The sequence below is a fragment of the Nuphar pumila genome, chromosome 15 (genome assembly GCF_984573655.1).
Source record: "Nuphar pumila chromosome 15, dmNupPumi1.hap1.1, whole genome shotgun sequence".
Lineage (NCBI taxonomy): Eukaryota > Viridiplantae > Streptophyta > Magnoliopsida > Nymphaeales > Nymphaeaceae > Nuphar > Nuphar pumila.
The window spans coordinates 1,528,238-1,543,681 of NC_143263.1; the positions used below are offsets into that span (position 1 = coordinate 1,528,238).

Consider the following 15,444-nt stretch of genomic DNA (forward strand, 5'->3'; position numbering starts at 1 on the left):
ACCAGAGATGGAAGGGGTTGGGGTTGGGGTCGGGGTCGGGGTCGGTAGGGTTTTGGGTTTTGCTTTTTTTGGTACTTTATACAGGAGAGACACCGGCCGGCCGATTGCACATGCAATCAGATGACTAGGATGGGTCGGATATCATCTGACGCACTCTGTTCTCTCTCTCTCTCTCGCCTTTGTTGTTCAATGTTGTTGTTGAGGGTCTTATGGTCTTGCTTAAGCGGGTTGCGGTATCGTGTTTCATTGATCCTTTGTAGGTTTCAGACTTCCCAGGTCCTATTCTTGATGATATGATCATATTTTGTCGTACAAATGTTCAGCAGATCTTTAGGTTCAAGCTTATCATTCAGTTCTTTCTCTCTCTATCTGAGCTTTCTCTAAATGAGACCAAATGCTCTATTATCACGTTCAATGTTCATGCCTATATGCTTGCAGCTGGAAAGAGAATTTTTAATTGCACTATTTCTGACATACCTATTATATACTTGGGTTTGCCGTTACAAGTGAAGCACCTCTCTTCTGCTGCTTGGACTCCGACGCTTCAAAAAGTGAAGCGCAAATTGCTTTCGTGGCAGTCGTCTTATCTCTCCATCGCTGATCATCTAACCTTAGTCAGACATGTTTTTTCAACTATTCTAGAATTTTTTATGTCTATGTTTGTGATGCCTGTGGGAGTAGAGCAGCAACTGACGCGCTTGCTAACAGGTTTTCTATGGTCTGGGTGTCAACTCAAGGGTAAGCGTCACTTGATTGGTTGGTGTTCGGTGGTCTGACCTCGATGTATGGCTGGTTTATGCATTCATGCGCCCAGACTACGGAGCATTGTTCTTGTCGCCAAGCAATGTTGGTTGGCCCACCAACCGGATAACCCTTGTGCTCATTTGCTTCTTGCTAAATATGAGGCTCCTGCTCTTATCCCAGTTCGTTTGGGAACCCGGGGTTTGGCGCTCTCGCACTTGCGTAAATCGTGGTTGAGGGCTTTAGCCTGCTTTACAGACCATTTTGAGGACTCCAAAAATTTTGGTCAATGGTTGCAGTGGGCGTTGGCGCCAAGCGGAGAGTTCCTCACCAAAAAAGTCTATAGATCGTTGCTCCCTCCGGGGGCTGATTGGTTGCCCGAGGATGTGCTTTGGGTGAAGGGTCCTTCTCCCCGTTCTCGAGTCCTGACTTGATTAATTTTGCACGATAGGATCCAGACCCACAGTAATTTAAAGAAGTGGGGGCATTCAGCTCCTGAGTTGGTGCGTGCTTTGTCAAGCTGCAGAAGAATCTACATTTCACTTGTTTTGGTCTTGCCCAATATTTGTGAAACTCTTTAGCAGGACCAGGAGGCATCCGAAAGTGTTTGTTAAGGAGGAGTCTTTTGCGCTAGATCTGACCTTGGGCCCGGTTTGTATTAGGTGCAGCATGAGGTGGAGGTTCATCTAGCGAACATGGTTGCTTACTTCTTGGTGGTTTGTTTAGATGGCACAAAACGATGCTCATTTTCATCAAATTTTGGTTAATATTCAAAACCTGGTGCATAAAATCTTGGTAGATGTTTATGCGATCTTGCGTATGCATCTTAGTGATCTTTCGCTCCCTCTTGCTGACACTACCTCTCTTTTGCCGCAATCTGGGCAAGCGGCCCCGGCATGAGCCCGTTTTATTTGCCTGATGTTCTTTTTCTCTTCTGCTTTCTTTATTTGTTTTGACTTTGCTCTTGTTCAATTTATGGGTTCAACATTTTGTTGATCTTCGTGAGTGGTAATGTTGAATTTCTCTCTCTCTCTCTCTCTATATATATATATATAGAGAGAGAGAGAGATAGAGATGAGTAGGTGCTAAATGAAATGTGCTAAATGCGGTTTTTAGAGTTTTTTTATTTTATTTTTAAATTCTGACCATACAGATATGATCTATGTACTTTATTTTATAGGGATCAGCTCTTTAAGTATTGGATTCCTAGACATGGGTGGGTTTTTATAAAGTTTGAGAAATCAACAGTCCAAAAACTTTATAAATTTTCAAGGCACCAAATATCATTTTTTTCATTGAAAACACATGATCCTGTGGATTTCTCATAAATAGTTCATGCCCGGGTAGAAACTGCTAAGAAAACATCCAAAGAGCAGAAAACTCATTTCGCACGTATCAATTAGTATATTTCATTTAGCACCTGACCATTACTCATAAAATAAATTTTAAATAACAAAATGTGTTTTTTTAAGATAATAAGGCTCTGTTTAGGAACTGGTGCTGAAGAGGAGATGAAAAAGGTGATGAGGCTGGAGTTTTGAACATCTTTTTTGTAAGAATGTAGTTGAAAACGACCCGTTTCAGCTCCCTCCCAAAACAGTGGCCCCTGTACTAAATACACCCTCATTAAATGCCATCTCCAATCTCGTTTCCTCCCATCTTCGGCTAACAAACAGCCTAAATTTATTCAAATGAGCGACCATGGTTCACCCTTAAAAATATACATTTTTTTTTTCCATTGATTTTTTATTGCCAAAAATGTTTGCATACAAGTCGGTTTCAAAGATTCAAATATCAATCTTTACTAAAATGAGAATTGTAGATCACATTTTTTTGCTTCAATTTTCTTCAAAACAACTTGCATCAATGAGATCCCAGGCAACCAAGTTGTGTGTTTTGGCTTGTGAAAAGCTCATTCAAACTGGGCAAACAGGCTCGACAGACAAAACACAAACAGCAGGTGTTTGACTCAGCTTATATGGGCTGGTTAAGTACTAATAAAAATATTTTTTGTCATAAAATGTAGCTTGTTGAATTGCTTGGCTTGCCAGCAATAAGTTTAGGGTTCACATGCTATTGCTTACAACTTTGAAATAATGTAAATTAGCTAATTTAAACTTGGTTTCGTGGGTTTAGGGTTTAAATTCTATTATTTTAATTGTAAATAACTTATTTTTATTGAGCTTGGCTTGCTTAGCTCTTGCTCACCATGAATTTGAATCCAAGTCAACTAGTCACAATGAGGTTAAGCTTGTTTGTGAAATTTAAGAATATCACGGGCCGTTGATTTTTTAAGCTAATTGAAAAAGTTGCACATGATTCAAAACCCATTTCCCACTAAGCAAAACAATGTAGATCACGTCCGTAAGAGGATCCCATCTACAAAAAAAAGTTTGAAAAATACGAAATAAAAATAATTTCTTCTAAGTAGTACCAAATATTTACCCAAGCGCAAAACCCAAAATATTTATAGATTTGAACCCATTGGAGCCTGCACCCCCCCTGACCCGATTTACACCTAAATCGGACCGCATAAAACCTGTCATTACTTATAAGCGGCAGGATTATCGGACATCGCTTCGGACTCTCGACCGTCTTTCCCACGACTGGTACTCTCTCTCTCTCTCTATCTCTCTACCTTCCACCGTGAAAAGAGAACCCTAATTTTCGATTTATTTTGGTTCCTTCTTTAGGTTAGCTACGGATTCAGATGTTTCTGTTCTTTAACGTTTGTTGTTTGGTCCTCTTTACGTGTTCAACTTGTTGATTAGGGTCTATTTTTGTTGGGTATTGCTTTTCTGTCATTCTGTTTTTGTCTGTGGTGGATTTTTTTTATTCCAAGCATGATAATGGTTATATTTGTTGGTTTAGAGAAAAATATACATCTTTTTTCCCTGTTGTTTATTTGGTGAGTGTTTCAGATTTTAGGAACTCTCTTTTTTCACTATTTTTGGAGTTTTTATTTGCTGATATTAGGGCATATTTTAACCACAATCCCCCTTCATCTGGATTCACTGCATTGTGAATTGCTGTGATATGTAAATTATCAAAGATTGGCCTGTATTAAAATATATGTGTTGCCGTGTTGGGGAATATTTGAAATAGTCTATCTGAAAGTTAACCTAAGTTAATTCAATACAGATCTAAGATTCAAATTCAACCATAAACTGGCTCCAGGGGCATCCCATGCTACAACAACAATGTTTCTCTCTTCAGCATTTCCGGAACCTCCTCTCTTCCTCTAGGCCCAATAAACTGTTTATGTGCCTTTTTTATTTGGTCATGGCGTAAACTTCTAGTAATGGATCACCTCTCTTATCCTATTCTCATGTTGTCTATCGCTCGCTTACGTGATTGTTCTTAGCTGTCTGTTCTTCCCATTCCTATTTCACATCAGCTGCTGGTTATTTGTTTAGCTATATTGCTTCCATTTTATTGATTTTCCAGAAGTAGTCATGTATTAGGGCTAAAGATAAAGTAAAGTACAATTTCAGAAGCATACTTCCCGAAAAAGGGGTAAAATGAAAGGAAAAATTTGTTTTCATTTTTGGCTGTTCATATACCAATGCATACCAACAAGGTACAGGTCCTTTTAAGTATATTTTTAGAATGAAATTTTTATTTATAAATAGCTGAGATGCGTATGCTTAGATGGATGTGTGGAAATACAATAAAAGATAAGATTCGGAATGAGGAGATACGTAAGAAGGTAGGCGTTGCACCCATTGAAAATAAGATGAGAGAGAATCGTTTACGGTGGTTTGGACATATTCGGCGAAGGCCTAATGATGCTCCAGTTAGAAGGATGGAGAAATGGGAAAATATATTAGTTAAAAGAGGTCGGGGTAGGCCTAGGAAGACTTGGATGGAGATGATAGGAAAGGATATGAATGCTTTGAACCTCACCGATGACATGGCATTGGATATAAATGATTGGAGGAGAAAGATTCATGTGGAAGACCCAGAATGATTTTCTTTTTTGGTTCATATCGCCGACCCCAATTGCTTTGGGATGAAGGCGTAGTTGTTGTTGTTGAATGAAACATATCATGGCATATAATTAAAATGGCGCTATTACCATACCTTTGCTATTGTTTTATGAACATTTCATGACAGTGTGTGTGTGTGTAGTGATTGGTAGGTGGGCACCTTTTTACATGTGCACTATGGTCGAAAACCCATTTCTCACTCAATCTGGCCCCATAGATATGTTCAGCATGGTTTGTTTGCTAGAGAACACACCTTCGATCATGTTTTTGAAGTAAATCGTAATATTTTGGGTTGTGAAACCCAGGCACATTATGGATTCTTTTTTTATATCCTCTGAAAATTCTTCTTATACATTTCAATCACATGATCCTAAACAAACCATCTAGATTATATATATATATATATATATATATATATATATATATATATATATATATATATATATATAAAATGCTCCAGTGCTCCCGGAGAACCTACACCCACCTAGTGGAAACCATATGTGCAGGTTGCATCTTCTCAATCAGACTTCATAGATGCATTCAGCATGGTTTAGTTGATAATGGTCATGCCTTGGATCATACTTTTTGGATACATAAAATAGATTTTTTAAGTTATCAATTTTGGTACATTGTGGTCCGTCAATTTTTAAAGATCTTAAAAAATCTACATGTCATAATCACATGATCCAAATTCCAAAACTGTTTTTCTACTAAAAATGCATGGAGATCATATCTATAAGGTTTAATCAACCAAAAAACTCAAAAATTTGAAAAATTGAACCTTCTATTAGGTTGGAGTAGGTGCTCCCAGAGCACCCTATCGTTATATATAAATATATATATATATATTTGTTTTCCATGATTCCTTCAATCATTTGATTGGATGGTCCAGGGTGGGTGCAGACAAGTGCGCACCCCCTCTCTATATATAAACACACAGGCACACGCACACCATTTTTTTGTACTCATTTTGAACCATATACCTGCACCCATGTGACAGATTTTTTATGTCTTTATGAGATGAAGAAAAGAAGTAGCTAAGATGTTTGTGTAGGAAAATGCATTGCAATATAATTTTACTACTGTTGTCATTAGGCAGCTTTAGTTGCAAACATGGAATAAAACAAAGCAATCATTTTCAAAAGTTTGTGGAGACAGACATTTTTGCATGCTTAACACTGGATATACACATGCCAAGATGGGGAATCTAAATTAGCTATTATCTTACAAAATCATTTCATGGTTAACAATTACTGTACCTTATGAAAATAATCAACATTAGCAAAGGGTCTGAGAAAAAGGAGAAAAAACAATGCCAGTAGTATGATAGGCTAAAAGTGATTAAATATGGGTGTGCATTGAACATGGTGAGCCATCCCAGGTTCTAACAGAACCAGCTCAAGGGTACACCAAGCCTGCCCTGATATAGAACATGGACAGAAGGACTAGTTGTGCTGTTTTTATGCTTGATTGATCAGGCATCATCCCATCTCCAGTCTATAAATCTAGCGCTTTTGTAATTTTATGCCTTTTTCTTCTTCTTGATAGCTAAGTTGGGGTATAGGCCCTGACGGATTTGAACTTGACTTTATTATCTTTCTTTTATTTTTTTGTTTTTTTTTTCCTTGATAGCTAAGTTGGGGTATAGGCCCTGATGGATTTGAACTTGACTTTATTATCTTTGTTTTATTTTTTTGTTTTTTTTTCCTTGATAGCTAAGTTGGTGTATAGCCCCTGATGGGATTTGAACTTGAGTTCCTTGGTTAAAGATGATATGACCTCACAGCTGTCTCATTCTTCCCTTATTGTTTTACATCTATTGTTATGGATTTGTATGTTTGCTAATTTGTATTTTTAATATCTTATTCTTATGGATTATTAACTGCATGACTTCTTTGCAATTGTTGTTAACGTTGTTGTTGTAATAAAATGGTGGTCTTCAACAAATGCACAAATAACTCACAAACAAGTGTCTATTGGAGACACTACAAGCATGACCCTTGAAAGGGTATAAAGGGAAGAACACTTGAAAAATAAATAATACTTTATTCATGAACAAAATGCTTAAGAAGCATGGTTATTTACATTGAAGGGGTTCACCCCTATATATACAAAAAAATGGGAGAGAGAGGAGAGCTCATTTTGAGCTCTCCAAAAAGAGACGTTGGATTCCAACGTCTCTTAATATAGCTGTTGGACTACAGTCCAACAGCATTTATTATTATAGCTGTTGGACTATAGTCCAACAGCATTTATTATAGCTGTTGGACTACAGTCCAACAGCTACTTGCGCAGTCAAGTTCCAACAGGAACTTGACTGGATCAAAATATCTAGTTTCTATTGAACTAGATGCTAAAAAAAGAAAATAAAAAAATAGAAAAAGAAAATAATAAAAGAAAATATAATAATATTAAATAATATATATATATATATATATATTGCAGTTTACATTTTAACACTCCCCTTCAAACTTACGGTACAATGAGCGAAAGTTTGTCTAAGAGGAAGTGAAATCTGGGAGCAGCGAGAGGCTTGGTGAAGAAGTCTGCTAATTGATATTCTGATGTAACATATGGCAGATCAATGGTTCCATGTAAGTATTCCTCTCTGACATAGTGACAGTCCATCTCAATGTGTTTAGTGCGCTCATGGAATGTCCAGTTGCTTGCAATGTAGATCGCACTTTTGTTGTCACAGCACATCTTTGAAGTTTGCGTTGCTTTAGCTCCCATATCCGTTAGCAATCGTCTGAGCCAAACAACCTTCATAGTGGTGGTTGCCATGGCTCTGTATTCAGCTTCGGTGGATGAAAGAGAGACTTTTTGCTGCTTCTTGCACCTCCACGAAATTAAGGTTTCACCTAGGAACACACAAAAACCAGTAGTTGAGTGTCTATTATTGGGATCACCTCCCCAGTCAGCATCAGTATATGCAATTAAATTTAATGAAGATGAAGCAGACAAGAAGAGTCCTCGTGAAAGAGAGGATTTTAAGTATCTAATAATACGCAAAATCGCTCCCATGTGCACGGAGGTGGGAGCATGCTGAAACTGACTGACTGTATGAACCACATGAGTTATATCTGACCTAGTAATGGAAAGATAAGAAAGAGCTCCAACAAGTTGTCTATAAGGAGTAGGATCATCAAGAAGTTCTCCATCATCAATTTTCATTTTAACATTGACAACTTCTGGAGTGTCTACTTTCTTATCATCTGTAATTCCAGACCTGGAAACGATATCAAGAGCAAATTTAGATTGAGATATCAAATACCCCCCGAGGGGAATAAGCAACTTCAATGCCTAAAAAATATCTTAATAAACCTAAGTCAGTCATTTCAAAGTGAGTTTTAAGAAGAGATTTGATATTTGCAACTCCCTGTTTGTCGCCTCCGGTGATGATCATATCGTCCACGTAGAGAAGAAGAATAATGATGCCTGCATCAGATTTCTTAACAAACAAAGCAGTGTCAGTTAAACAAGGTTGAAAACCAATATCAAGCATAACATGACTAAATCGGTCATACCAGGCTTTTGGAGCCTGTTTAAGACCATAAAGAGCTTTTTCTAGACGAAGAGCTTTACCCTTAGGGATTCTAATACCAGGTGGGGCTTCCATGTATACTTCTTCAACGAGATTCCCATTCAGGAAAGCATTTTTGACATCTAATTGAAAGATAGGCCATGTTCTAATGGAGGCCAAGGCTATTAAAGTTCTAACAGTGGTCATACGGGCCACAGGAGCAAATGTTTCTTCATAATCGATGCCATACTCTTGGGCATATCCTTTTGCTACTAAACGGGCCTTATATCTTTCCAGGGTCCCATCACTTTTGGTTTTGACTTTGTATACCCACCTACAACCTATAGGTTTCTTACTCCGAGGAATATCTTGTATCGTCCAAGTATTGGCCTTTTCTAGTGCATTCAATTCTATTTTCATGGCTTCTATCCATTCTATATGATTTTTTGCTTGAAAATAGGATGATGGTTCAACATATGATTGTATTAATGTAATGGCGGCCCTATACGTGGGTGAAAAAGATTCATAAGACACAAATTTTTCTGGAGGTTTAGAGATTCTAGACGTTCTTCTAGGTGAGACTTCAGAGTATTTTTGTAATGCACATGGAAGATTTTGCTCTCTACGTCTTGAATATTGTAGACTAACATCCCTATGGATTTGCTCTTCATTATCATCATTTTCAACAACAATAGGACTTTGATCATTGTCAAGGTCACATCCAACATCACATTCATTGGATTTTGAAGTTGGATCAATTAAAAACGAGTATTCAGTGACATCCTTGGATTTTTCAAATTCAAAGAAGCTTTCTTTTTCCAAAAAAGATACATTTCTTGACACATATAATTTATCATTTTGAAAATCGAAACACCTGTAGCCTTTTTTATTATCAGCATATCCTAAAAAGGCACATGGGATTGCACGAGGAGAGAGTTTATCATTTCTGTTGGTGAAAACAAAACATTTGCATCCAAAGACTCTTAATCTAGAATAATCTGGAGTTAAGTTAACAAGCTTTTCTATTGGAGTTGTATTCTTTAATGAGGAAGATGGCATCCTATTAATGAGGTAGGTGGCAGTTAGGACCGCTTCAGCCCAAAAACTTTTTGGAACTTGATTTGCAATTAGCAATGTCCTAGTAGTTTCCATAATGTGCCGATGTTTGCGTTCGGCTAGGCCATTCTGTTGTGGAGTGTGTGGACATGATCTTTGATGTGTAATACCATGTAAATTGAGATAGTCTTTGAATTCGTTGGACATAAATTCTCCCCCTGAATCAGTGCGAAAAACAGAAATATCATTTTGAAACTTATTTTTAACCATTTTATGAAATATTTGGAAGTTAGCAAAGACATCAGATTTATGTTTAAGAAAATAAATCCAAGTATGTCTAGAAAAGTCATCAACAAAAATGACATAATATGTATAACCACCTTTGGAAATAACTGGTGCGGGGCCCCAAACATCCGAATGTATTAACTCAAGTGGTCGTAAGGAAACAAAAGTTCTACTAAGAAATGGTAACCTTTTCATTTTGCCAAGAATGCAGTCTTTACAAGAAAAATTTTCAGAATTACAAAATTTTTCCAAACTTGGAAAATATTGAATTTTAGACATATGAGGATGGCCAAGCCTTTTGTGCCATAAATCCAATTCTAATTTCTGAATATTATAACAAAATGCATTCTTGGGTAATTCCAAAAGGTCCATGTAATAAAGTCCTCCTTCTCTATGGCCTTCCCCAATCAGCTTCCCTGACTGGCGATCCTGTACCCAACAACCATGAGAAGAGAAGGAGATATTACATCCATAATCAGATATTTGCGAGACAGATAAGAGATTCAAATTAAGTTTAGGGATATATCTAACTTCTGGGATAAAAAATCTTTTGGATTTTTGAAGATTTTCAAAACATCCTATTCCTTTTACTTCGAGAGATGTGCCATCAGCTGTAAAAACCTTTGACACACTTGAGTTATTTTTAAGACATTCGGATAGACTATTAACATTTGGGGTTATATGAAAAGAAGCACCAGAATCTAAAAGCCAAGGAAAGTTACCTGAACCGGAGAAAGATGCAACTGCCGCTCCAGTTGAGGCTTCGGTTGAGGAGGATACCCCTTTGAGAAAAGGTTGAAGGATTTCCATCAGTTGAGCCATAGACACAGGTGCATCTTGATCTTTTGACTCAGATTCAACAGATGCAACTCTTTTTTCTTCTCTTCTTTTTAACTTTGGACATTGAGGCCTATAGTGCCCCGGTTCATGACAATGATGACAAATAACTTTTCTTTTATCAAAGTCGTCGTTTTGCCTTCCAAAATGAGGCGGCTTGTAAGTACGAGTATGATTCCCCGATCTAGATACAGCTAAAACGGAATCATCATCAACTTTTGGAGTACTTTTTCTAAGTCTATTTTCCTCCATAGTGAGCTCTTCTATAGTATCAACAATAGAAGGAATTTTTCCACGATGTAAAAGGGCCGATTTGGTGGATTCAAACTCCGGCCTTAGACCATTCACAAATTGATAGAAATGTTCCATATCGAGTTGCTTTTGGCGAAGCTCGATGTCTTCGGCACAATGCCATTTGGGCTCAAGAAGAGCCAACTCTTCCCAAAGTTCGGACAACTCATTATAATATTCTCGAATAGTTTTATCTTTTTGAGTCATTGTCCGAACTTTATCTTGTAAATTGCATACATGTGCAATATCTTTAAGGGAATACATGTTTTTGAGGTATTCCCAAGCCTTATCGGCATGTTCAAACTTAGCTAGACTAGAGCATTTTTTAATGTCTATGCTATTGATAAGTCATGACATAATTTTTGCATGCCCTATCCTCCATTCTTTCCATTTCTTTTCATAAGTGGCTAACGCCTTACTCTTCTCTTCTTCCGTTAGAGGAACCTCTTTATCACCCTCTTTCTTGGTAAGAGAGTTTAGGTTCCAAATCGGAACCATCCACTATACCCCATAAACCTTTTCCCCAAATGTGGTGCTTCATAATCGAAGCCCACATTACATAGTTAGTATCATTTAGCTTCATAGGAATGATGGTGATCTTATCATTGTCATCCATCTTTTACAAGGGTAAGAGAGGAATAAATAGGAGGAGAGAGAGAGAGAAAAATAAAAAGAAAAGAAAAAAAGTAGACAAAGGAATAAGAGAGGATACAAAACCAAATTTTTTTGTAGCACAAGTTCGCCTTTCTTCAAACAAATCTTCTTGAGCCAAGAACAAGGTGATGAAACACCTTTTGTAAATGTGGCACGGAAATCGAGGCGGAAGCACTTCAAGATCTAAGGATTTTGTAGCTTTGATACCATGTAATAAAATGGTGGTCTTCAACAAATGCACAAATAACTCACAAACAAGTGTCTATTGGAGACACTACAAGCATGACCCTTGAAAGGGTATAAAGGGAAGAACACTTGAAAAATAAATAATACTTTATTCATGAACAAAATGCTTAAGAAGCATGGTTATTTACATTGAAGGGGTTCACCCCTATATATACAAAAAAATGGGAGAGAGAGGAGAGCTCATTTTGAGCTCTCCAAAAAGAGACGTTGGATTCCAACGTCTCTTAATATAGCTGTTGGACTACAGTCCAACAGCATTTATTATTATAGCTGTTGGACTATAGTCCAACATCATTTATTATAGCTGTTGGACTACAGTCCAACAGCTACTTGCACAGTCAAGTTCCAACAGGAACTTGATTGGATCAAAATATCTAGTTTCTATTGAACTAGATGCTAAAAAAAGAAAATAAAAAAATAGAAAAAGAAAATAATAAAAGAAAATATAATAATATTAAATAATATATATATATATATATATATTGCAGTTTACATTTTAACAGTTGTCATTGTTGGATCGAATTGCTTGGTTAAAGATGATGCAGCCTCAACAGTGTAGCTATCACATTCTTATTTCTTCCTGAATTGTTTTCTGTCAACTTCAATGGACTTTATGTCTGTTATGTTGTATTTTTAATATCTTATGGATTGTTGTGTGCATTGATCCTTTGGCAAATGTTGCTATTGTCGTTGTTTTTTTTGTTGATGGAACTTTCTTATGTTTGTGATTGTACCATTCTTTTGAAGGGGACAGGCAACGAGATCAGACTAGGGTCAGACATAATGTCTAGTGATCCTGGGCTTGAGTCACTTGTAGATCGTAAGTGATTTCCATTCAAATGTTAGGATCTGGTTACTATGAATAATCAAATATTGATAGTTCAAATTATTGAATAATAACTAACAGAGTTTGCTTATTTCCACCCTGACCTGTCTTGTTTTTCCCCTGTGCTTCTTGTTTTTGTTTGTAGAAGTAATATCTGTCATAACAAATGATGGGCGCAATATAGTGGTATGTTATTTCATTTTAAGCCATTACATCTTGGAAAATATGCCTGTCACAACTATTTGAATTATTTGATTATGTTAGGGAGTCCTTAAGGGGTTTGATCAGGCCACAAACATCATTCTCGATGAGTCCCATGAGCGGGTTTACTCAACTAAGGTCTGACTTCTGTTTTTTTTTGTATGCTTTCCATGTTTATCTAAAATGTGTATACTTTGATGACAAAAACAACTGGAAAAATATTTTCCTCCCTGTACGCTTTAAACAATGCAGAATCAATATTCAGTTTTTCCCATCAGTTTAAAAAAATATCCATTATTTGTTACAACAGTAATAACTGTGAGAAAAAATTGCTTTATGCTACAATTGCCACTAAATTTATTTTATTAATTCCCTCTTTAATGTTGTATGTTCATGTTGATCAATCTTGATTCTTGACACTATTCCACAGTAGGGGAGAAAAGAGATAAAAAACGAACAGATTGTAGATTTTTTTTTCTGTTAAATGAATTAAAACAAGAAAAAAAATGGGCTCATGATCACTATGTTAATTAAATGACTTTGATTGTGTTAACTGGAAATATGTGAACTAGGCAATTCCGACACTTTTCTTGCAAATCCAATCCTGTAGATGTATTTGGCGTGGTCCATTTGCTGGGAATCGGCTGTTGGATCATGTATTTTCGATGAAAAAAATGTGATTTTTGGATTTTTGGATTCTTGAATATTTACGAAAATTCTGAGCCATTGATTTTCAAGCCTTAAAAGATTCTTCTTATGCATGAATCGGATGATCTAAGACTTTCAATCATCTAGATCACATCCGTACAGTGAAATTTAAGAAAACAAAACAAAACAAAAAAACATGAAAATCTCAGTTCATACTCCAGTTCACATTTCCAGCAGTTCACATATTTCCAGTTAACATATTCTAGTGGTGTGTGTGTGTAGTCACTAGAATATGAGAACTGGAAATATGGGCATTTACAACACTTTTTTTTTGCAAATCCAACCATGTGGATTTTTGAATGGTGAATTTGTTTGGAATCAACCATTGGATCATGTATTTTCGATGAAAAAATGTGTTTTTAGATTGCTTGAATTTTTATGAAGATTATGAGCCATTGATTTTAAAGCCTTAAAAAAAACTCATTTATGCATCAAAATTGGATGATTCAATAGCGGGTTCTTATAAAACCAAGCATGTAGATCACATCGGTATGGTTAGATTCAAGAGTAAAGAACAAAAAATCCATGAAAATCACGGTTAACACATTAGTTCTCATATTCTAGTCTCTCTCTCTATCTCTCTCTCTCTCTCTCTCTCTCTCTCTCTATATATATATATATATATATATATATATATATAAGTGGATGGATATGTGTTGTGAAGAGTGGATAATTGTCTGAGTAAAAATATTAAGTGACAAAACGATAATGGTGATGGTGACATTATTGTGTAGTAACTTTGGCACTAGCTTTGTTACCATGCGGAAAATGACCAGATTATTGCTGGTAGATTTGAACAAGCTGGCATTGGAATGGGACGAGTCATTAAATATGTTGATCTATAATGTGTTCGCTACACGTGTTTGAGCATTTGTAATAGAAACAATTTTACATAGATTAGTTTAGTGAACCTGAGCAAGCCTGTTTCCAGTCATATGGGACCAGAAAACCTGTTATAGACACACAGTCCAGACCAGGTCAAGTTGCTTGAGCTTCAATTTGGGTCAGTGTGTCTATAAATATACTGGTACAGGGTTACCCTAAAAAATCAAAATTCATGTTTGCCAATTATTAAGCATCAACATCATCTAATACATTTAGTATTGTGAAATGAATTTTTCTTGAGACTCCTTTGGTTTAATCGTGCAGGAAGGTGTTCAACAACTTGTATTAGGGTTGTACATCATAAGAGGAGATAACATGTAAGCTTTTCTCAATTATTCCATGTTTTTGTTGAGATAAACTATACTCTTCTTATTCTCTGAACCATTGTTTTCTTAACATCACAGAAGTGTTGTTGGAGAATTGGATGAAGAGCTTGACTCAAATCTTGACCTGTCAAAACTGAGAGCACACCCACTTAAGCCTGTCATACATTGAGGAATAATGGGAGTGCTAGTTCATCTTGTAGAAAAGACAAGCTAATATTAGCCTAGTGTTGGTTGAACTGTAAAAACTTCTACGCCATTCCATAGTACTTTGTAGTATCTGTATTGCTGATTTGAGAAATATTTTGTATGAGATGCCATGTTCCAGGGGCAATTTCTTTTTATCCAGAAAACTGGTACAACTACGTTTCCACCTGTGGATAGTTGCAAAGAATCATATAAATTATCACTTCACATAGGCATTTGATTACATTCCAGCAGAGAAATGCATAAAAAACGATTATAATGGATTTGATTCAAACTTGTGGTTTTTTCAAGAGATCTGGAATAGATATGAATGAAAGATAAATTTCTAGTAACTGACCCCTGGTTAACAGTAAGAACATGATCAATGCTGATAATTAATTTGCTCAGATCCATTCTTTTAAATTTGTCCAAGTCACTTGATCGAATCTTATTGAAAATTTTAGTTTACCGGCACTATTTTTGGTCTTCTATTTTTGCTGGGTACTTTAGATCTTGATCTCTTGCAAGGATTGCATTGAATGTTTGGATGGCATTTTAACACAATACTTTTAGCAACCTTTAACATTATTTCTCCATTTGAACCAATTAGATCTGGAATTAAAGTATGATTGATTATAATATATATTAGTTGGATCCAATCCATTTCTGGCAGAGGTCCAACCCCTTCTCATC

General features: G+C 36.3%; 1 protein-coding gene across 4 annotated transcripts; it reads left to right on the forward strand.

The window, feature by feature from the left end:
* The first annotated feature begins 3,296 nt into the window (after window positions 1-3,296).
* On the forward strand, window positions 3,297-14,899 carry LOC149814078 (sm-like protein LSM8). Of its 4 annotated transcripts, none has more exons than XM_089988643.1 (6): window positions 3,297-3,350; window positions 12,370-12,442; window positions 12,594-12,634; window positions 12,713-12,787; window positions 14,507-14,559; window positions 14,650-14,899. In XM_089988643.1, exons 2-6 carry the CDS (start codon window positions 12,406-12,408, stop codon window positions 14,735-14,737), a joined length of 294 nt encoding a protein of 97 aa, XP_089844769.1. In that variant the 5' UTR covers window positions 3,297-3,350; window positions 12,370-12,405; the 3' UTR covers window positions 14,738-14,899. The 4 variants fall into 4 exon arrangements, with proteins under 4 accessions (XP_089844769.1, XP_089844766.1, XP_089844768.1 ...); XM_089988640.1 differs by having other exon boundaries at window positions 3,311-3,350; window positions 14,647-14,899; XM_089988642.1 differs by having other exon boundaries at window positions 3,328-3,350; window positions 12,597-12,634; window positions 14,647-14,899.
* The last annotated feature ends 545 nt before the right edge of the window (window positions 14,900-15,444 follow it).

Excerpts from the sequence above, each read along its gene's own strand:
- LOC149814078 (XM_089988640.1), top strand. The coding sequence starts at position 12,406 with ATGTCTAGTGATCCTGGGCTTGAGTCACTTGTAGATC. Across the intron at positions 12,635-12,712 it reads ATGATGGGCGCAATATAGTG|GGAGTCCTTAAGGGGTTTGA; the intron begins GTATGTTATTTC and ends TGATTATGTTAG. Across the intron at positions 12,788-14,506 it reads AGCGGGTTTACTCAACTAAG|GAAGGTGTTCAACAACTTGT; the intron begins GTCTGACTTCTG and ends TTAATCGTGCAG.